At 39.8% G+C, this 23286-nt stretch overlaps 1 protein-coding gene across 2 annotated transcripts in view; it reads left to right on the plus strand.

Moving 5' to 3' along the window:
• Window positions 1-23286, plus strand: part of LOC114269309 (Tetratricopeptide repeat (TPR)-like superfamily protein) — a 42634-nt gene that overhangs the window by 12593 nt on the left and 6755 nt on the right. For both annotated transcript variants that reach the window (XM_082922461.1, XM_028210606.2), the window contains 7 exons: window positions 2894-3009; window positions 3091-3148; window positions 3505-3570; window positions 3713-3925; window positions 4057-4108; window positions 16240-16613; window positions 16733-16827. In XM_082922461.1, coding sequence (XP_082778587.1) covers window positions 2894-3009; window positions 3091-3148; window positions 3505-3570; window positions 3713-3925; window positions 4057-4108; window positions 16240-16613; window positions 16733-16827 — 974 coding nt within the window. The remainder of the gene's footprint in view (window positions 1-2893; window positions 3010-3090; window positions 3149-3504; window positions 3571-3712; window positions 3926-4056; window positions 4109-16239; window positions 16614-16732; window positions 16828-23286) is intronic.

The raw sequence follows: 23286 nt of genomic DNA on the forward strand, positions 1-23286 counted from the left end.
CATGTATAGAATATGATAGTGGTGTTGGTGGCAGATAGTGGCATGTATATAATATGATAGTGGTAGATAGTGGTAATATATAATATGTAAGTGGCATATAATGGGTTATAATGATATTTGTAATATCTCCTATATAAGGAGTGTCATTTGGTCTTGTAAGATAAGAAGTTTTGAATATAACAGAAATATATTCCTTCTTCCTCATATTTTCGGAGTTCTTCTTCCTCATATTTTCTGAATAGGATTGAAATTGTGTATGGGCCCAAACGTGGCTAGTTGCTTGTTTGGTTAGAAATCATAATGGTTGACCTAATCTTATTTTGCTCTAGTTTGAGGCAAGGGCAAGCACTGCGTTTGGGTTGGCTAAAGATGCACATAACCAAAAGTCCAAACAGCACCCATATGTAATATGTAATTTGGTACATATGATGTGCCATATTACAAGTAGCTTCGTGATTTTCAAGTTTGGTAGGAACTTAATAGGTATATCGACACATCATATCCATAAGAATGTGGATTTGTGGAGCATGGTTTCACTTTGTGAACTAGTTCATACATTTATTTGTTAAATTCAAACACTAGAAAAATTAATTTTTTTGATTTATAGAGCTTTCCAACACTTATTCAATAAATGCAATGAATATCCTTTGTTGGTAAATGTGTAACTAAATGATTTATTTTTCCTGAAAATTGGTTACTTTAGAATAGTATGCTGATAGAGAAAGGTGTAAACTTCTGATACACTTGGAGTAGTTCCTATTTCTTATATGTATATATATATATATTTTATATCATGCAAAAATTTAAGTGGACCATTTGATTTAAGGTAGAAAAGGAAACACAAAAATCGATACATGAATTGATTTGACAGATATGCTATGCCTACTTGAGTTTTAGATGACTGTTATTGCTGGAGCAGTTTTTTGCTGCTTCTAGAGAAATTCACCCAATATTTTCCAATCAATCCCTTGTTTGGTGTATACATTTTTCTATCTATAAAACTTTCTTACTTTTCAAAAAAAAAAAAAAAAGAGAAAAAAGAAAAGAAAAGATGTTGGTACTTCATAGAAAAAGAAAGGGTAATCTTTAGGGGACATCCATGTGTCTTGAGGGTTGTTGACCTTGTTCATCTGGTGAATCAAAGTTTACCACTACATGAAAAAAGAAAAGAAAAGATCCCCACATTGATCAATATGTCCTTTATCTTTTCTCTTCCCAGTGAAACCACAGCCTCCTGGCCACACCATTCATTCAACCCCTTAGCCATCATCACATTATATTCATCATCTGGCCACACCTTCTACCCAAATCTCATTGCTCTGTGTGTGTGTGTGTGTGTATTTGCTTTTCACAATAGAATCAAATTTCAAAGGTTCATGTGTTGTCTTACACTGTTTGTGATTTGATGATGGTGCAAATTAGAGGAATAATTAGAAGGCCTGTTTGATTTATACCTAATGCATTGTCTTACACTGTTTGTGACTTAATGATGGTATAAATTAGAGGGATAATTATAGTGTTAGGGATTGTTAAAGAAATGGTTGTTTGATTATGTAAATGCACAAAACTTAAACGCTTTGGATGAATCTTACTTTTGGAACACAGTTGAAGGTTGGGTTGATCAGTGTAAGAAGGATATGAATTTTTGGGGTTTTGGGTTTGATCCTGTAATTATTGTTTTTGCAAGTTTCAGATGGTAATAGAAGAAGGGTTATTTATTACCATTGGCAATGTGTTATTGACAAGAGTCACAAGAAGCCAAATTACACGATCACTGTGCGGCCATGGTAAATTTGATAATTTGAATATATGTAATTTTGAATATCTCTAATGCAAAATTTCGATCTAAACTGTTCTTAAGGATAGTTTTGTGTCTAATTTTATGGTTTTAGGTTTTTGCTGCAGAAGTTTCCAACCAAGGGGAAAACTGCTATGGACTTATAACCAAACTAAAGATTGAAGAGTAATTGTTCAAAGGAAACTAATATCACAAAAAGAGTAAAGTGGTTGGTAGATAGGATAGGATGGAGATAATTGACAGAAAAAAGTGGATGGCTGTTTTGTTTATGCAATTGGGCATTGAATTTGTCTATGATGACTTCTTTAATATATGCATTAAGATGGTAAGTTTGGGGTATCCAGAGATGCTAATGTGTATAGATCTCATTAATACAACGTTGATGGAGGGTAGTTTGATATAGATGGTGGCTGCTGCTGCTGCTTGCCAGTGGTGGATGATGACAAAAATTGGTGGAGATGCTTGTTGATGTGGCTGCTAAATGGTTTGCCAAAATTGGGTTAAAGAGAAGAGTTGGGTGGTGATTTGGGTTAGAGAAAGGGGGGAAAGAAAAGAAGAGGGAAGAAAAAGGCAGTCATGGTGGATGGCTGATGACTAAGTGGCTATGGTGGTCCCTGCAAATTTTACAAAGAGATATATAGTGGAGCATTCTAGCCAGACCTTTTGGCCTTAGGCTGTCAATTCGGCATGGTTTCTATTATGTACTTATATGTATGGATAGATACATGAAGCACTCTATTAAACATCAAGGAATATATATATATATATATATCATCTTTAGGTTTCTCAAAATATTATCCAAACTTCATCTTTCTCAATTAGTTGAGTTTTGGATGTTAGCTTATGCTTTTGGCTGAACTTGGCTTAGCAGCCCAGTCTGACTTTTAGCCCCACGTAGCGCAGCATTTTTACTATCTTTTCAAATATTCAAGGTTGGCTTTTCTCATTTGGATATAAATAACCATAATATTGTCATATATACATACAATGGTTTTTCCTTCAATAATAGTTCCTGATTTCCTGAACAGCTTGATATTTCTGGGAAATTGTCTTACCAATCTCACAGCAGAGTATCTAAACCTTCTGCTTTTTCAGCTCTATGGCGAAGAGGGCGAGAGGCAATTGGCCAGACAAGCATTTGATCGTGCTAGAAGCATAGATCCTTCTCTTGCATTACCATGGGCAGGCATGTCAGCTGATATTTATGCTAGGTAAATTGTTATCTTCATGTAATACATGATTTTTGTTTACCATTGTCACCTGAATACATCAATATTGGCTTTGTTTCTCAGGGAGCTGACCCCAGATGAAGCATATGAGAGTTGTTTACGGGCTGTTCAGATACTGCCTGTAAGGATTCTGTTTTTGTACATTGCTTTTCCGAATGCTTAGTAGTGAGGAAATTTTTGAACCTTGAATTTATATGGAATTTTCCATAAAATTTCTTTATGGTTTCAATTGAATGGGTTATTTAATGTTTGATTGGAACTAAAGTAATTTGTATTGATTTGGTCTTTATTTCATTGAGTTGTTAGTGATCAATATATTTATTAGAATTGATTTAGTGTTTTATTGCAATCTTTGCCAATAAGATTATCAGTTTTTTTCTTCCAAGTAGAGAGTGAGGTTTCTGCTTATGGCCTTAGACTTCATTGTGTTCTTAAATATCTTACAAAGTTGCACTTACATCTCCAAAATCTGGGCAGCTTGCAGAATTTCAAATTGGTCTTGCAAAGCTTGCTCTGCCTTCAGATCACCTTTCATCTTCACAGGTATGACCATATTAATTACTGATATAATACAGTCATGAGTGTTTGCCACTGTTCCAAAAATGTGCTAGTTCTTCATGTTTCTTGTGGAGGGAGTTGCCAAGGGACATGTCAGTCTAATTACTGCAGGTAATTGCTGTCTCAGGTATTTGGAGCCATCCGGCAGGCCATGCAGCGCGCACCCTACTATCCTGAATCCCACAATATGAATGGGCTGGTTTGTGAGGCACGATTTGATTATCAGTCTGCTGCTGTCTCATATAGGCTTGCACGTTCTGCAATCAGTACTTTTGCTGGCAATGTTCCAAAATCCCATCTCAGAGATATATCAATTAATTTGGCCAGAACGCTTTGTATGGTAAAAAAATCTGACATTTTTTTTCTCTCCCAGTTGATCTTTAAATATACACACATCAAAACCTCAACACCTCTCTTGCCCCTTCTTAAAATGTTTGTTGAGTCATTCTCTATTGCATCCATTGATTGCAGGCAGGGAATGCTCTTGATGCTGTAAAAGAGTGTGAAGAATTAAACAAGGAAGGTTTGTCTAATGACTACAATAAATTACACACACACACACTTGCACCTGATAATTTTAGAGAAAACCAAAATTAGGGAATAATTGTGATATCATCCCCATTTTATATTAATGAAGATTAATAATTACAAGGGAGTCTTAAGGCATAGAATAATTATAATTGAATAATAACCCAACTAATAATATAATATTCTAACATTTCGAGCTGGTGCAAAGATATCTCTCATACCCAGTTTGCTTAGGATGTCATGCAATGGCTTACTTCCAACTCCCTTGGTGAGGGTGTTAGCGAGTTGTTCACCAGACTGCACAAATGGAGTACATATTGTGTCACTAGTGAGTTTCTCCTTAATGAAGTGGCGAACAATCCCAACATGGTTTGTTCTGTCATGTTTAATCGAATTGTGAGCGACGTTGATGGCGGCCTTATTATCATAGTATAACCGCATGGAGTCCGTTTGATCAATATCTAGACCACTCAACAATAACTTGATCCATAAGAGCTCACACATCCCTTGTACCATAGCTCTAAACTCAGCTTCTGCACTTGACCTGGCAACCACATTCTGTTTCTTACTCCTCCAAGTAAGTAGGTTGCCTCCAATAAGGTGTAATACCTTGAAGTCGATCTCCTATCAGTTACTGATCTAGTCTAGTTAGCATCTGTATAGGCTTCCACACGAAGATGATCATGCTTTGAAAAATAACGACGCTTACCAAGAGCAGACTTCAAGTACCTCAAAATTCTTATGACACATAAACTGGCTAACCACACTAACAGTAACAATAATATCAGGACGGGAGTGAGATAGATAGATGAGTTTACCCACTAAAGGCTAATTGCTCCCCCTATCAGCAGCTGCTCCTCCTTCATCATCCCCCAGTTTCTGAATGGGTTCCAGTGGAGTGTCACATGCCTTGCAGCCAAAATCTCAATTTCCTTCAATAGGTCAAGCACATACTTCCTCCATGAGATAAATATCACATCCTTGGAGCGAGTAACTTTAATTCTCAGAAAATACTTCAAGCTCCCCAAGTCTTTGATTTCAAACTCACTTGCCAAATATTTCTTCAACAGAGGTATTTCTTCACTATAATCACCTGTAAGAACTATGTCATCCACATAAACAATAAGTGCTGTAGTCTTGCCACGTGAGGAATGTTTCACATACAAGGTGTGATCTGTCTGACTCTGTTTGAAGCCATATTTAAAAATAGCCTGAGTGAATCTCTCTAACCAAGCCCTTGGAGACTGTTTGAAACCATATAATGACTTTCGAAGCCGACATACTTTATCCTTTGTCTGATGATCCTCAAAATCAGGTGGAATGTCCATATATACCTCGTTTTCGAGGTCACCATGGAAAAAGCATTCTTGACATCAAACTGATGAAGTGACCAATTTAGATTAGCCGCTAGAGAGAGAAGTACTCTGACTGAATTCATCTTAGCCACAGGTGCAAAAGTCTTCTGATAGTCAACGTCATATGTCTGAGTGAATCCTTTTGCCACAAGTCTAGTCTTGCAACGCTCAATAGAACTATCCGCTTTGTGTTTCACAGTATACACCCATTTGTATCCCACATGTCGTTTGCCTCTAGATAACTCAGTTAATTCCTAAGTGCTATTCTTCCTAAGTGTTTTTATTTCCTCAATCATGGCAAGTTTCTACTCAGAGATAGCAAGAGCATTTTGAAAATGGTTAGGAATGCTAACAAAGGAAATATTTGACACAAAAGCTCTATATAAGGATGACAAATGAGAGTAGGACACAAAATTTGAGATAGGATGTTGAGTACAAGATCTCACACCCTTGCTCTTGGCAATTGGAACATCAAGATCAATAGGAGTATCAAGATCAATGGAATTACGAGATTCAAAGTTACCTGGACTCTCATCAGAAGCAGGAGATGGCAGTGGATGAGCAGAAGTGGTCTCTTATATCTAGTTAACTTTCTGTCTGTCTTTGTCCTTGACATGAACTTGCCCTTCTCTATCTTTGGTGGCATTGGATTCTATAGTCCCAGTAAGAGGTGGTGGTGCTGCAAGAGCAACTGTTGAAATATATGTATTATTGATTGCTTTAATGTTATGTTGATGTATTACAAGATTGATTAATTACAATTCCTATACAATCTATATATAGAAGAAAATGTGGTAGTAGGTGTAGTGGAGGTGATAGTGGGTTAGGTGAAGTGGAGTGTGTGGTGAAGTGGAGGTAGGTGAAGTGGAGTGTGTAGTGGAGTAGGTGAAGGTAAAGATGGGAAATTCTAACAGCCCCCCGCAAACTCAAGGAGGAGAGAAACTAACCAACTTGAGTTTGGAGAGAGTAACAAAACAAGAAAATACATAAAAAGAAAAAAGGATAGGAGACACTGTATGGTCGTGTCAGACCGTTGGTGAAGACACTGTATGGGGTGTCATAACGTTGTAGAGGACACTGTATGGTGGTGTCAGACCGATGTAGAAGACAGTTTATGGGGTCATGTCGGACCGTTGTAGAAGACAGTTTATGGGGTCATGTCGGACCGTTTGTAGAAGACAGTTTATGGGGTCATGTCGGACCGTTGTAGAAGACAGTTTATGGGGTCATGTCGGACCGTTGTAGAAGACAATGTTGTGACAGTTTACGGAGTCTTGCTGGACCCTTGTAGAAACTAACCGGAATCAATGTCGGGACAGTTTACAGAGTCTTGTCGGACCCTTGTAGAAACTAACCGGAATCTATGTCGGGACAGTTTACAGAGTCTTGTCGGACCCTTGTAGAAACTAACCGGAATCTATGTCGGGACAGTTTACAGAGTCTTGTCGGACCCTTGTAAAAAATCGCATCCTCAAAAGGTGCGCCCAATTTTTCAAAAAGGCGTGCCATCAAAAGGCGTGCCCAATCCATAAAAGGCGTGCCATACATGATGGCGAGGCACGTGGGTGTCTTGGTTGGCGTGCCCGTTTGTCGTCTGGCGTCAAGGGGCGCGCGATACGCGTGGCTGCCTTGGCTATTTAACCAAGACGAAGGCTGAGGCTGAGGCATACCATTCTGAAACCTCTGAACGCTCGGAGAGCTTGTCTCTGCAAATCTTGAAACACCCGGAAACCAACCCTTCTCTGAAACACTTAGCAACTCAAAAACATGGCATCTTCTTCCCGTCCAGTTACCCAGAACCTGCTCACGCTCTTTCCAGAACTGAACAAGCCCACAAGAGAAATAACTGGTGCGGTGGCCAGTGAACCGCAACCAAACACCTCTGGTTTTGCTCCATTGAACTTTCCGATGCGGTCGGTGGAGCAAAAAATGGCGATGCAAACTGATATTGAGGCTAATCAGTATACTCTGAAGTCATGCGTGGAAACCATGACGGCGGTCACAAATTTGTCGAACCGGCTGCAGAGTAGGACAAATGAGGTGCAGCATTTAAATTCCCAGCTGGCTCTGCTCCAACGCATGTATAAGGATGCGCGAGCAGAGATAAGCGTGCTAAGGGCAGAAAACAAGGAGCTGAAGCGGAAGGCCACCGTGATGTTCCGATTTGGAGGGCCGCCATATGCTGTAGTGGAGGAGCAGGGAGGAGGCAACTTGCTGGGGGGTCTAGGAAGCACGGAGGCAACACCGTCAAGGGCCGCGCAGGACGGAGGCAAGAAGAAGAGACCGGCGGCAGAGTAGATAAGAAAAATTCCCTTTCTTTCCCCACATGATCCTCATCATTCATCCCACTAAAGTATATATATTAAAAAAAAAAAAAAAAAAAAAAAAGAGAAAGAAAGGGAATCATGTGGTTGAATTCTGAATTGTTGCCTGGGTGGAGAATAAAGAAAAGAAAGGGAATCATGTGGGTCGATGGCGCAGAGAAATAAGAAAGTCGCTCCAACGTTTTACTTTCTGAGCCCACAAGGAGGCTATGATGGGCAAACACGGCCAAGGGCAACTAGATGCAAGAGTATCCAAAGCCGGGCCAATCAGAACCATTCATAGAAGCAGGCTTCCAAATAACCCCGAGTTACTTCAGCTGAAAAGTAACTTACAATAGTAGCCATGGATGCAGGAAGAAAATCAGCAAGATCTTTGAGACCCGAATCCATGACCTAGAAGGGCACCCACACCACCGTTGCTCGAGCTGGGAGTGGAATGTAGGCCAAGTGTGCATGTGAAGCAGAGTCTTAGGAGCTGATGGTGGTCATCTTGGCCTGAGTGTCGAGCATGGCGACGACGGCGTCGAGGCGAGAGTTGAGCAGATCGAGTCCGACAGCAGAGGCGGCAACGTTAGGGTTCAGGTGCGGTGATACTACCGGCCGGAGGAGTCGATCGGCGGCCGCCGCCAGTTTCACGGCTCCAAGGAGTTGTTCCTCTCCGATCACTACGATGTGCAGAGCGCTGATACGATTGAAGGAAAGTGTACGGTTCACACATTCAAGAGCTACACGAAGCTTGATGCTGTTGGCAACGACGATTTCTTCTGTCGTTTCGAGTACAATTCGTCCACCGGGGCATTCAATCCTGATAGAGTGGCCGTGTATTGTAAGTGTGAGATGCCTTACAACCCCGACGATCTAATGGTCCAGTGTGAAGGCTGCACTGATTGGTTCCACCCAACTTGTATAGAAATGGTGGAGGATGAAACAGCGGGTATGGATCTGACCCGACATGGTGGGTTTGCATATGTGTATCAGTATCATGATGAAGATGAGTCAAGGAGCAGCAGCTGGAGCGAAGGGGAAGAAGAAGGGAGCGATGTTCGTGATCGACTGTGCGAAGCCGGTGGAGGATAAGATCATGGAGATCGCATCACTGGAAAAGTTTCTCCAGGAAAGAATCAAGATCGGCGGGTCAGAGGGAAGAGAGTTGGAAGATGCAGAAAACTGAAGGTATGTGTAAAGGTCCGGCGGGCGGCCAAGGCGAGGCTGCCGCCCGCCGGTGAAGCAGAATTATTTGATTCTAAACCTGCTCTGATACCATGTTGAAATATATGTATTATTGATTGCTTTAATGTTATGTTGATGTATTACAAGATTGATTAATTACAATTCCTATACAATCTATATATAGAAGAAAATGTGGTAGTAGGTGTAGTGGAGGTGATAGTGGGTTAGGTGAAGTGGAGTGTGTGGTGAAGTGGAGGTAGGTGAAGTGGAGTGTGTAGTGGAGTAGGTGAAGGTAAAGATGGGAAATTCTAACAGCAACTGGTTCCACTATAGGAATCACTTCACACCAAGGCTCCCCCTGATGGGAGGACTATGAAACTAGAGAGGACAATAAATAGGGCTGGGACTTAAAAAAGATAACATCTATGGACACAAACCAATTACGAGAAGGAGGGTGATAACACTTATACCCCTTTTGAGTAGGAGAGTACCCAAGAAAAATACATTTGAAGGAGCGAAGTTCCACCTTACCACGAGAAGGAGAGTGATTGTGGACAAAACAGACACAACCAAATATTTTGGGAGGAATATAAAACGAGGACTCAGAACCTAGGAGGACTTGAAGGGGAGCTTGTTTTTGCAAGACCTGGGTAGGAAGACAATTAATAAGATGGGCAGCGGTGAGAACAGTGTCGCCCCAGTAGGACCGAGACACACTTACAGAAAAACACATGTACTGAGTCATGTCAAGAAGATAACGATTCTTGCGTTCAGCCACCCTATTTTGTTGAGGGGTATTGGTGCAAGAGGTCTGATGGATAATGTCATGGACAGGAAAATATTGCCCTAACCCGGAATCTATGTATTCCTTCAGAACGGAAAATTTTGATAGTGGCTCTAAACTAAGTACAAATCATCTTATGAAAATTGCGGAACACAGAGAAAACCTCACTCTTATCTTTCATGAGATATACCCAAGTTGTATGAGAAAAATCATTAATACATGTAACAAACCATCGATGACCTTTCACAGACGTAACACGAGATGGACTCCAGACATCCGAATGTATTAATGAAAAAGGAATTAAGCTTTTATTAAAACTCGATGCAAAAGAAGCTCTGTGTTGTTTTCCAAGTTAACAAAACTCACAAAGAAACTCAAAACATATTATTGTTTGCAAAAACAGATGGAAATAAATGCTTAAGTAAATAAAAAGAAGGATGCCCAAGACATCTATGTGACAGCCATAAATCATCTTTGGTAATGGGACTCGTGGTGGAAGAATGAGGAACTAGAGGCCATTTTCTGTACTACTATTGCCAATTGTCCTCCTCGTGACAAGGTCTTGAAAAAGACAATGATTAGAAAAAAAAGTCACACTACAATCCAAATCCTTTCTAATACGACTCAAGGATAACAGGTTCAGTGTTGTGAAAGGCGCGCCTAGGCGCGAGGCGAGGCGAGGCGAGGCGCAGTCGGTGCGACTTGAGGAGGCCCAGGTGAGGCGCAGTATAACAGTCGCGCGCCTTGGATGCGCCTGGAAGAGGCGCAGAGAGGCGCAAGTCGCGCGCCTAGTCGGGCTTCTCTGTTTGAACACAATATTCAGATCTGACGCTGAAAATTGTGTTCCTATAGCCTTCAACACATACGATTACAACTCAAATGCAATACAATACACGCGAAATCAGAAGAGGACCCAAATCGACTCAAATCGAAGCCGTAATCTGTGTTCTCCTTCGACGAAGCTCCTTCGACTCCTTCCGACTGGGCTCTTCTCTCTCTCGAACCAGGTACTCCTCTTCTTCTTCGAACCTCTGTCACGAACCTCTGTCGAACCTCCTTCGACTCCTTCCGACTGGGCTCTTCTTCTTCAATAGAGCTTCGATTGATTTTTTTTTTTTTTTCTCTTCTGCTTCACTCGTTGGGTTGTTGGGCTCTTCTCTTCTTCTTCGGACTGGGCTCTTCTCTTCTTCTTCCTTTCCTTATTCTGTCGAAGCTCTGTTTTTCTTTTTCTTTTTCTTTTTTTCCCTTTGCTTTGAGTCTGTCTCTGTTTAAAAAAAAAAAGAAAAGAAAATGACATACATTACATACATTAATTAATTCATACATTACATACATTAATTAATTAATTCATCATTAATTAATAGAAAAAAATAGATACATTACATTCATTATGATTATACTGAAATTGATTCATCATTATACTGAAATTAATTAATTCATCATTAATTAAAAAAATAGAAAATTGATTCATACATTACATACATTAATTAATTCATCACATAACATACATTACATTCATTATACTGAAATTGTTTTTCTATTTTTTAATTTTTCTATTTTTTACGAAGACTATGCGCCTTACTTCAATAATGCCCGCGCCTCGCCTTGCGTCTTGCGCCTAGGCCCCGAGAGACCTTCAGCGCCTTAGTGCGCCTTGAGCTTTTGAAAACACTGAACAGGTTAATAGAAAAATTGGGAACATGGAGAAGAGAAGATAGAGGTATGGTAGGAGTGACATGGACTAAACCTTTCTCAGAAATAGAAGAAACAATACCATCTGCAATCCTAACTTTGTCCTAACCTGAAGAACAGTCTGCCCCCCTAAATAGAGCTCTCAATAAAGCGCGCAACTCAAATGCCTGTTAGAAATTCCCTTTGCGAGAATAAGTAGTAGCCACTGCCTCCTAAATATCCTGTGCAGTGTCCATAGATAGATAACTCTCTCCAATCTTCGAGACCATAGAATGTATCAACCAACCCATAATTAGGGAGTTGGTGATCTCCCATTTATCATAACTCTGGTCCGTGGTGCTGGGTGCCTATATCCTACCGTCAACATATCTCATCTTCCCTTTGTTCTTCAAAAAGATAGTCAAACTCTGCGACCACGGTAGATAGTTCTGGCCATTGAATAGAGATGTAGTAATTTTAAGACTAGTTTTGAGATTATCAGTTATAATAGTAGGTACAATGGAACTCTCACTCTTATGTGTCTCAGAAGTAGTGGACACACTGGTGGAATCTGCCATGTATATTATACTACCTAACCCTCAACAAAATTAATGCCAATCACAAACCCAGAAGATGGTGGAGGAATAGTAAGCACGATGACCACTAAGAATATTAAAGAATTAAACACTCGTCATTTTTTTTTTTAATTTTTTTTTTAGAGAAGAAAAGAAGAAACAGAGGTCAATACCTCATCACAAAGTCAACGACAGCAACAAAAGTTCAAACAAGCAGGGAGACGACACAGCAAAGGGAGACAACACAGCAGAGGATGTCGAAGGAAGCCAGAGAATGCCTTAGGGCTGTCGGCTGGGTCTGAGAGACTGCCAGTGGCAGTCGGCAAGGCAAGACGAGCCTGCCGCATGGTTGACTTAAGCTAGAAAGCCTGTTGGCAAGGACCAACAAGAGACTGGGGCACCTGTGACAGTGATCAAAGGGGCTAGAGCTGCCTCCGACAGGTTTAGCAGCTAGCGTCTGGGCCAAGAAGCCCTTCGGCAGTAGTCGACTGGGCTGCAAAGGTGTTACCCTATCAAACCTGGATGGGAGCTTTGTGGTGTATGGATGTAGGGTTGTGGCTCTGATACCATGATAATTTTAGAGAATACGAAGATTAGGGAATGATTGTGATATCATCCCGTTTTTATATTAATAAAGATTAATAATTACAAGAGCCCTAAGGCATAGAATAATTATAATTGAATAATAACCCAACTAATAATATACTATTCTAATAGCACATTCATTTTGCAGTTGCACTTTTAATTGAGTGCACAATTATGAGGGAAAAATGAGTGAAATTATCTTCATCACTGGACTCCTCATTAGGGATGGCAATTTGAACCCGGCCCAACGGGGACTCGGCCCCCCGTCCCCGATAAGAGCAATTTTTTTTCGAAAAATACCCCCGACGGGCCGAGAATGGTATTTAAAATTAAATCCCCGACCAGTTTCGGGCCGGGGCCGGGGATCACTTTCACAGTCCCGGACCCGATCCGTCCCCGGCCTCGTGTTTTTCCCGAAGTAAAATTACCATAATGCCCCTGTCCATTTATATATATAACCCCCGTGTACAATCTGTGACAGATAATTTGTCCATTATATATATATATAAAGTAGAGCAAATCTCATCACTCTCACCCAGATAATCTCATCACACTTACCCTCACCTCACTCTCTGATCTGTCTCTCTCTCTTCTCTCCGCATGCAGTCGGCTGCTCCGCCTCTTGTCGCCTTCTCCACTACCGTCTCCTTCTCCTCCAGGCCACCGCCGCCTCCTCCTCCTCTTCCGATCGTCCTCCTCTGTCGTCGCACTCACAGCCACGGTGCTGAGCCACCCATCGCCGATCCTCCTTCGTCCATGGCTTACCCATCATCGCCGATCCTCCTTCGTCCACTGTCCGCGACGCCGATCTCAGATCTATTTGTATTTATTCATGTATGTTTGTGTATCTATCCAATTATTTATTTATTTATTTATTTTTTTTATGATCTGTTGATGATTAGGGATGATGATGATGTTGTTGTTGATTGTGTTGCTGTTGAAACAGGTTTGGGGGGCGGAGAATTTTCAGGGTCGGGGAAACCCGATCCCCGTTAGAGGGCGGGGATGGGGATGGTGGTAGGGTCCCCGTCGGGGCCGGGGCCGGGGAGATTTTCACAATCGGGGATCGGGGACGGGGGTGGTGATCCCCGGCCCCGCCCCACCCCGTTGCCATTCCTACTCCTCATCTTGATTACCAGACTCCCTCTATGTTTTTATGTACATTCTCCCATAATTTGGATAATGTGAAGTCTAATTAATTGAACTTGATCATCAGTTAAGAAAATGAGCGACCACCTGTATGGGGATATAGGTTGTGAAGTCCAGAATCTTTATCATTTGGAAAAGTTTTGTCATGACCCCAACCCCACACCATGCGGATTAGGGTGTGATAGGCTGATAGCCGTAGCTACCAAAGGCCCTATACCAGTGTTAACAGAAAATGCTAATACCCTAGTGAATTTACGTTTTAGAATGCACGTTCTGAATTATGGTACACTTTTCATTACAAAACAGTGAATTTAGCTATCCAAAACGATCCAAAAATTTGATTTCAATATATTTCTTTAAAGGTTTCCTTAAGAGGCAACAATAAAATATAATGAACTAAAATTTGGGGAGAGTGTAGTTTTAGCAAGGCAAAAGGTAAAAAATGGGATATAATGCTCATAGAAATGTGTTGTTACATGATCGATTTGAAAAAGTAATAAATAAATTTTATTAGATGTCCTATTGTTAAAAGAAAATTACTTTAGAAGTACTTTAAATTATAGTAATGTGTACAATTCTAGGAATTAAATTAGACAAATATGTTCTATTAAATATGTGTGAAATTTCGTATTTGCGTATGGCTAAACAATTAATTAAGTCAATTTTTAGAAATAATTATGGCTTAATAAGAAATAAATGGGAATGCCAAATATAATGGGAGCTTACAAGTTTTCTAGTTTTCTTGTAGTCTGTCATTATGCAGTTCAGAAATATTCATGTTAGTAAATTTCTTATTGATAAAGCAAAGGCATGAAAGAACCTTTTTTTTGGTTAGATTCTTGGGTCTGATATTGTGAAGTGAACCTATACTCTGGAATTTCTATGGCTTTGTTTGGTAGCGTTCCAGAGCTTGATTTGAACATAGTATTTGTTTACGATTTTCAAAACGCGGTTCCACACACACTTTTGAAAACGCGGTTAAAGGCGGGAAACTGGATGTCCCACCGGTTGACCGGAACAATGCAATTTTATTATTATTTTTTTTTTGGGGGGGGGCGGGGGGGGGGGCAATTGACACATGTTAATTTTTATATATTCAATAAAAAATATTTTCCAAATTTTTAAAAAAATTTTATGAGCTTTAATAGATTTTTGAGTTGTGTGTTTGTAGGGATGGCAATTGGAACCCAGCCCGACGGGGACCCAATCCCCCGACCCCGAATTGAGTGGTTAATCCTCGAAAAATACCCCCGACGGGCCGGGGATGGTATTAAAAATTAAATCCCCGATGATATTCGGGCCGGGGACGGGGATACATGTTTCAGCCCCGGCCCGGCTGCCCCCCGATGTGAAATTACCCTTTTGCCCCTGCTTTATATATAACATATGTGTGTGTATGATTAGGGTTTTGTGTGTGTGTGTGTGATTATAACAACACAGAGCCGTCTCTGCTGGGCAGAGGTAGAGACAACGCTTCTCTCCATCTCCTCTCTCTCTCTCGCTCGATTTCTCTTTTCCCTCTCTGTCTCTCTCTCTCGCTCGGTTTCTCTCTTCCCTCTCTCTCTCTTTCAGTTGATCGAGCAGAGCAGCAGCGGTAACGAAGGGGTTCTATGTAGGGTTTCAGGTGCGGTGTCACGGTCTTCGATCGCCGGAACCTCGTGGATCACTGGAACCACCTTCATCATCCTCGTCGTCCCCTCACCTTCATCTTCCTCAACGTCCCCTCACCTTCGTCGTCCTTGCATCGGCACCACTCCCCTCGGCATAGTCGCTGCCCCTGCCCCTCAGAAGTGAGGTTAAATTTTTCTTGATGATGAAAACAGATTAAATCCTCAACGATCTAGTCTTTCTTGATTTCTATGAGTGATTCTGTTTTTTTTTTTTTTTTTTTTTTTTTTTTTTTTTTTTTTTTCAGATTTCAAATTTTTTGTTAATGATGATGAAAATAAATGAAGTGATTCTCTTCAATTTCAGTTTTTATTTTTTGTTTTAAGTTGATGATTGTTGTTGATTCAGATTGTTGATGATGATAATGAAAACAGATTCATTTTTTTCTTGTTCTTGTGTTGTGTTGTGTTGTGTTGTGTTGAACAAAATTAAAAAAAAAGAAAGAAAAAGATCGGGATATTTCGGGGTCGGGGAAACCCAATCCCCGATCGGGGGCGGGGGCGGGGGCGGGAGGGGCGATGGGCTCCCCGCCGGGGATCGGGGACGGGGACGGGGAATTTGTCACTTTCGGGGATTGGGGACGGGGGGTGTAGTCCCTGGCCCCGCCCCATTGCCATTCCTATGTGTTTGGTTATGAGTTGTAAGTTTTTGTATCAAATATCGTATATCACGTCAAAAATTCCCCACTCAATTCAAAACTCATTCACCAAACAAATTTTCCACACTCAAATCATAATTCTAAGACACACAAACTCAAAATACAACTCCTATTGTCAAATCATATTTAGAAAGCTCAACCAAACGCTACCTATGTTTTTCATTTTCTAATACATTTAATGTTTTAGGTCTGCTTGATTTGGAAGGTTTGCAGATATATGCTGTTTCTTTATGGAAACTTGGAAAGAATGACCTGGTTCTTTCTGTGGCAAAAGATCTCACTGCAAGTGCTTTGTCCATGAAACAGCCATCCAGGGATGCCTCTGTCACTTTAATCTGTAGATTGCTTTACTACATTTCTGGACTGGAATCAGCAGTTATATGCATTTTAAAAATGCCCAAGGAATTATTTCAAAGTTCAAAAATTAGTTTTGTACTATCTGCCATTCATGCTCTTGATCAATCTAATCAGCTGGTATCAGTGGTTTCACGCAGTCATATCTTTCTTGCATCTCCTGAAGAGACCACCAGAATGCACTTCTTGATAGCACTCAGTAAACTCGTAATTTTCTTTTTCCACTTGTTGCAATTTAAACATCTGCGTAGCGTAGCTAGCATTTTTGCAGTTTGTGGAATGCCAGTTATGAGGTTGGAATATGGGTTTGCTTTTGGGTTGTGTAGGTCAAACATGGATCTGAAGAGTGCCTCGGGATTCAAAGTGGAGTAAAACATCTTCGAAAAGTTCTTCACATGTATCCTAACAGTGATTTGATAAGGTATGTGTATATTGTAGAATAAATAGATTATGATGTCTCCATTTTTCCATGGAGCATACTAATGCAGCTAGTACCACCTACATGATGCTTCTACATGTGGTGTGGATGCTTCAGTTTGAGAGATTAGTGTCTTTCATATTTGCCTAAACTTTTTCCAAGTCCATACTCCCGAGGGCTGCTGCTTGCGAGGAACATGATGGTTTTAGAAGCTTACTTTTCTAGCCATGCAAGACAATTGGGGGACTTGAGGGACATTTTGGTTGAGGGACAAACTACATATACCTACTTGACTTGCAAGGATGACTTCTTAAACAATAATTCATTTCACTAATGATTTGATTTAACTACATATCTGCTTGGCTCGCAAGGATGACTCAACCAAACCAAACCAAACTAAGTCTTGTGTCCCAATCAAGTGGGTCAGCTCCATAAATCCGTTTTCATCTTTTAGCTCTACTAGTGGTTTTTTTTTTTTTTTTTGGTTACTAGTTTTATAATATTTTTTTAGCTTTTTGTGTTTTACCTTTTTATAATAGTTGCATTGGCCAGAACGTATGAGTGGACATTGAATGTATGATAAAAGAATAAAAATCAGTATAAACATTTTACATATTATTTCATATTTTTATATTTATGTTTAAGCATTAAAATTTTAAAAGTAGTTTGAAACCAATCACATAAAATAATTATAATCCAGATCACGTGGTTGGATTTATTATTATTAAATATATAATTTAACAGGTTATTTCACTTTTGTTATGTGTATGTATGTAGAAACTACTTGGTAATTAAAAAGTGAAGAAATAAAACACCCAACTAACATTGTAATATTATTATTTTGAAATAAAATAATTAAAGGAAATTGAAAGACAAAGTATTTTTACAAAATTCATTCATTCTCTAGTTTGATCCTCTTTGCGGTTAAACTTTGGTAATTTTTTATATTGTTATTTCCATTCCATATTAATGTTTGTCATTTTGCACTTCTGCTACAAACTTTCCATATGTGGATCCTTTTCATTCATCTTGTCTAGCCTTGAAAGATAGAGTAGTTATTATTATTTTTGTTGGTGATGCTGTTAAAATATATATATATATATATATATTTAATTTCAACTACACATGAGAAGGGAAAGTGACTATATTGAACTATTTGGTAAAAAAGAAGAATGCACATGTATCAACCAATAAAAGGACTGAACTTATTTTACTTAAAATATTTAACTTAGATCAAAACATATATTAATTATTTTGCAGGGAAATTCAATTAGTTCGCATGTACTAATATGTGAGCTTGAAAAGCCACTAATGTATATTTTTATACCACTCACTTTGAAAGCCAATCTTTTTGCATATTTTCATAGTTAGCATTATCATAGTTGGTTCATATGTATTGGGATTTCTCTACAAAAGTGAAGTACATGATAAAGAAACTTAGACAATTAAAAATCAATATACTAGAACTATGTACAAAGAAATAAAATAGAGCAAAAAGGGTTATGAATATTTTACACAAGTCTATTTAGTACATGATAAAGAAACTTAGGCAAGTAAACATCAATATACCAGAACTATGAACGAAAAACAAAAATAAATAAAAAATAATGTTATGAAATTGCATTTGTGATAAATCCTTTTATTAGTAATTGTAACAAATTATGAACATTTTTTTCCCCCTATTTTCATTGAAATTGACATATAAGTTCATACCACTGGTTTTTGTCCATCTCTTTTTGTTGATGGAGGAGTATTTTCTTTTCTTATTTTGATCGAAAATTTGAAGGAAAAAAAATTAATTAAAATCAAGAGGAAAAAAAAGTAATTTCAACTACACATGAGAAAGAGAAGTGTCTATATTGAACTATTTAGTAAAAAAGAAGAATAAATAGGCATCAACCAATAAAAGGACTGAACTTATTTCCCTTAAAAAATTTAGCTTAGATCAAAGCAGAAATTAATTATTTTGCAAGAAAATCCAATCTGTTCGCATGTATTAATATGTGAGTTTAAAAAGCCACTAATATATATTTTTATACGACCCGCTTGGAAGGTCAAAACCTTTCTACATATTTTCATAGTTAATATTATCATAGTTGGTTCATATATATTGGGTTTTCTCTACAAAAGTGAAGTACATGATAAAAAAAACTTAAGCAATTTAAAATCAATATACCAGAACTATATACAAAGAAAGCAAAGAGAGCAAAAAAGATGATGAAAATTTTACACAAATCAATTAAGTACATGATAAAAAAACTTGGGCAATTAAAAATCAATATACCACAACTATGAATGAAGAACGAAAATAAATAAAAAAGGTTGTGAAACAGAGTTGATTGAAAGACAATGCGATCGAATCGACTGTTTGGTTCTGAACAAAGTGGTCTGTTATGTTTTGATTTAAAACCATTGGGCTATGTAACAGATTTGGTCCCAAACATCCGAAACAGAGTGGGTAATGTTAATTGTAGAATCTATTTTAAATTGCGAAACAGGGTTGTTTTGAACCCTCCGAAGCAGAGTTTATTATTATTTGTGAAAGTGTTGTAGTGGATTGTGACCGGTGGTTGTTCTAAACCGTCCAAAACAAAGTCTATTATTATCACACAAAACCCAATTGAAAAAAACAATCCAAGGCCTATCAGTTTGCCAGCAAGGCCACTTTGAATCATCACCACTCATTCAAAGTAGATCAATTGCAAAAATATTTATTTTCTTTATATGTTTTCATGATTATTCTTGATTTGAATATCACAAAATGTCTCACTTACCCTTCATGAGAAGGTAGTGGAGGAGACAAATATTAAACAGGCCACAGTAGTAGAATTATTAAAAAAATAATCATATTATGATGTTTGAAGGTGTTTGAATTCTGGAATGTGTTTGTGTTAGAATTTACCATCACCTACCACCAATTTACCATCACCTACCACCACCTACTCCTCACCTACTACACTCACCCTCTCCTATATAATGAGCCACTCACCATTTATAATATACACAACAATCAGATATCAATCAATAATACATCATTTTTTTACATGGTATCAGAGCAAGTTTAGAACCTAATAGTTTCGCTTCCCCGGCAGGCGGCAATCTCGCCTTGGCCGCCCGCCGGACCTCAACCTATTCAGCTTATTTTCTACACATACCTTCCTCATCACTATCTGTCTCGGTGGAGCTCATCACAGACTCCACCGGCGAACTCAGATCCGAGTAAGGCCCAAAGGAGCCAAACCCACACGGAAAGTCAAAGGGAAAGGCCTTCTTTCTCAGCAAAACCTTAGGCATCCTCTGTAGCAACCGCTCTGAGATGCTTCAAATCAGTCTTGTTCCCGATGAGCATGATGACGATGTTGGCATCTGCGTGGTCTCTCAGCTCCTTCAACCACCGGCTGACATTTTCAAAAGTGGTTGGCTTTGTCACATCGTAAACAAGAAGAGCTCCGAGCGCACCTCTATAATAGGCACTGGTGATTGCTCTGTTGTCCCATATCTGCGCCTTAACAGTTCTGCCCTCAACCTGGAGAGTGCGGGTGGCGAATTCGACGCCGATGGTAGATTTGGATTCGAGGCAGAACTCGTTGCGAGGGAATCGGGAGAGGAGGTTGGATTTGCCGACCCCTGAATCGCCGATTAACACCTGATACTCAATGCTAATTCCAAATTTTCAAAATTACCATTTCGAGTCTGGAGCACAAGACCCTCTGATCGGGGAATGATGGGGACAGGTGTTTCTGTAGGGACATTTTTCTGCAGTAGCTATTGGAGTTCTGGAGAGGAGCTAAATATTGCATGCTTGAAGAACTTAAATCCCACTCTAAACGCAATGCCAAATTTTGATCAGATTCATACACTCATTAAGCACTATGGTCCCACGGTTTTCTTCCATACCTCTTTTTCTTTTTCTCCTAAAGCCACTGAGTTTGTCCCCTTGGTCTTGGTCTCTCTCTCTCTCCTATCACCGGCAGATACATACACACTTGCACTATACCAATCCATTATAATATCTTAACCTCCACTATCCTAGTCCACTGAGCACAAACATCAACCACATCACACCCACTTTTTTGTTTTATTCCTTTTATCCTCATCATCATGTCCCCCACTCTCTCTTCTATTATTATTATTATTATTATTATTATTATTACACCAAAAAAAAAAAAAAAAAAAAAAAAAAAACAACAGTTTTAACAAACAGTGGGCTCTTAGGTGCTTTGCTTCACGAGGCGCACACACATTTCATCATTACATTTCAAACTTTACACACCACCCTTCTCCACTAATTTATTTTATTATTCTTTTATACAAATCCATTCCCACTCACTTTTTAAAACTCATGCTGCTTCACGCTACCCCACTTTACCTTTATTTATTTTATTTTATCTTCTTCTTAAAAAAAAAAAAAAAAAAAAAAACCACACAATTTACAAATTTGCACAACACCCATTTTTATTCATCTCCGGGATCAACCCCGATCACCATTTTACACCACACAAAAAAAAAAAAAAAACAAAAAACAAAAAAAAAGGAAACAAACAACCTCATCCACAGGCGGGATTTTTTCTTCTCTACTCTGCCGCCGGTCTTTTCTTCTTGCCTCCGTCCTGGGCGGCCCTTGACGGTGTTGCCTCCGTGTTTCCCATTCCACTGGGCACGATCACTCCACCCTACTCCTCCACTACAGCATATGGCGGCCCTCCAAATCGGAACATCACGGTGGCCTTCCGTTTCAACTCCCTGTTTTCCGCCTTTAGCACACTTATCTCTGCTCGCGCATCCTTATACATGCGTTGGAGCAGAGCCAGTTGGGCGTTTAGTTGCTGCACCTCATTTGTCCTACTCTGCAACCGGTTCGACAAATTTGTGACCGCCGTCATGCTTTCCACACATGCCTTCAAAGTATACTGATTGGCCTCCACATCTGACTGCACTGCCATTCTTTGCTCCACCGACCGCATCGGAAAGTTCAACGGAGCAAACTCCGGGGCGCTTGGTTGAGTTTCCAGTGCCACCGCACCAGTTCTCTCTCTCGTTGACTCGTTGAGGTCGGGAAAGAGGGTGAGCAGCCCGCGGGAAGACGATGAAGCCATTTTCTAGGCACCAGAGTGTTATACAGTATCTCTCTCAGAAATCTCTCTCAGAATATCTCTCGCAGGTTTTTTGCCTCAGCCTCAGCCTCTGTCTTATAGCCGAGGCAGCCACGCGCATCGCGCGCCTCTTACCACCAGCCGACAAACGGGCACGCAAGCCAAGGCGCCCACGTGCCTCGCCATCATGTCCGGCACACCTTTTGATGAATTGGGCACGTCTTTTGATGGCACGCCTTTTTTGAAAATTTGGGCACACCTTTTGAGAGTGCGATTTTTAAGGGTCCGACAAGACTCTGTAAACTGTCCCGACATTGATTCCGGTTAGCTCCTTCATGGGTCCGACAAGACTCTGTAAACTGTCCCGACATTGATTCCGGTTAGCTCCTTTATGGGTCCGACAAGACTCTGTAAACTGTCCCGACATAGATTCCGGTTAGTTTCTTCATGGGTCCGACAAGACTCTGTAAACTGTCCCGACATTGATTCCGGTTAGTTTCTACAAGGGTCCAGCAAGACTCCGTAAACTGTCACAACAACTATCACAACAGTGTCTGCTACAACGGTCCGACATGACCCCATAAACTGTCTTCTATATCGGTCCGACATGACCCCGTAAACTGTCTTCTACAACGGTCCGACATGACCCCATAAACTGTCTTCTACATCGGTCTGACACCGCCATCCAGTGTCCTCTACAACGTTATGACACCACCATTCAGTGTCTTCACCAATGGTCTGACACGACCATACAGTGTCTCCTATCCTTTTTTATTTTTATGTATTTTCTTGTTTTGTTCCTCTCTTCAAACTCAAGTTGGTTAGTTTCTATCCTCCTTGAGTTTGCGGGGGGCTGTTAGAATTTACCATCACCTACCACCAATTTACCATCACCTACCACCACCTACTCCTCACCTACTCCTCACCTACTACACTCACCCTCTCCTATATAATGAGCCACTCACCATTTATAATATACACAACAATCAGATATCAATCAATAATACATCATTTTTTTACAGTTTGGTTGTTTGGTCGATGTAGGTTGCCATGTGATGTTTACTAAGTTTGGAAGGGTATTTTTGAATACGGAAAAAGTAGAAAACATTTTGACTCTTTAGACTTTTAAAATAGTAGTAGATGAGGGGCTATATCCTTAGTTCTTGCAAGTATGACTTGTTAAGCAATAATTCATTTCATTAATTTAATAATAGTGAGTGTTTGTTTGCAGCCCTTAGATTAGTATGTATCCTTCATAACTCCACAACTTTTCTACAAGATTGAGATATTACCTATTCTGGAATCTGATTAAAAACAGTTTCTTTTTGTAAATTCAGTTGGCTTGTGGAAACCTCTCGTTCTGTTGGTA

This window comes from Camellia sinensis, chromosome 3, assembly GCF_055761805.1.
Source record: "Camellia sinensis isolate YWXY chromosome 3, ASM5576180v1, whole genome shotgun sequence".
In the NCBI taxonomy this organism is placed as follows: Eukaryota; Viridiplantae; Streptophyta; class Magnoliopsida; order Ericales; family Theaceae; genus Camellia; species Camellia sinensis.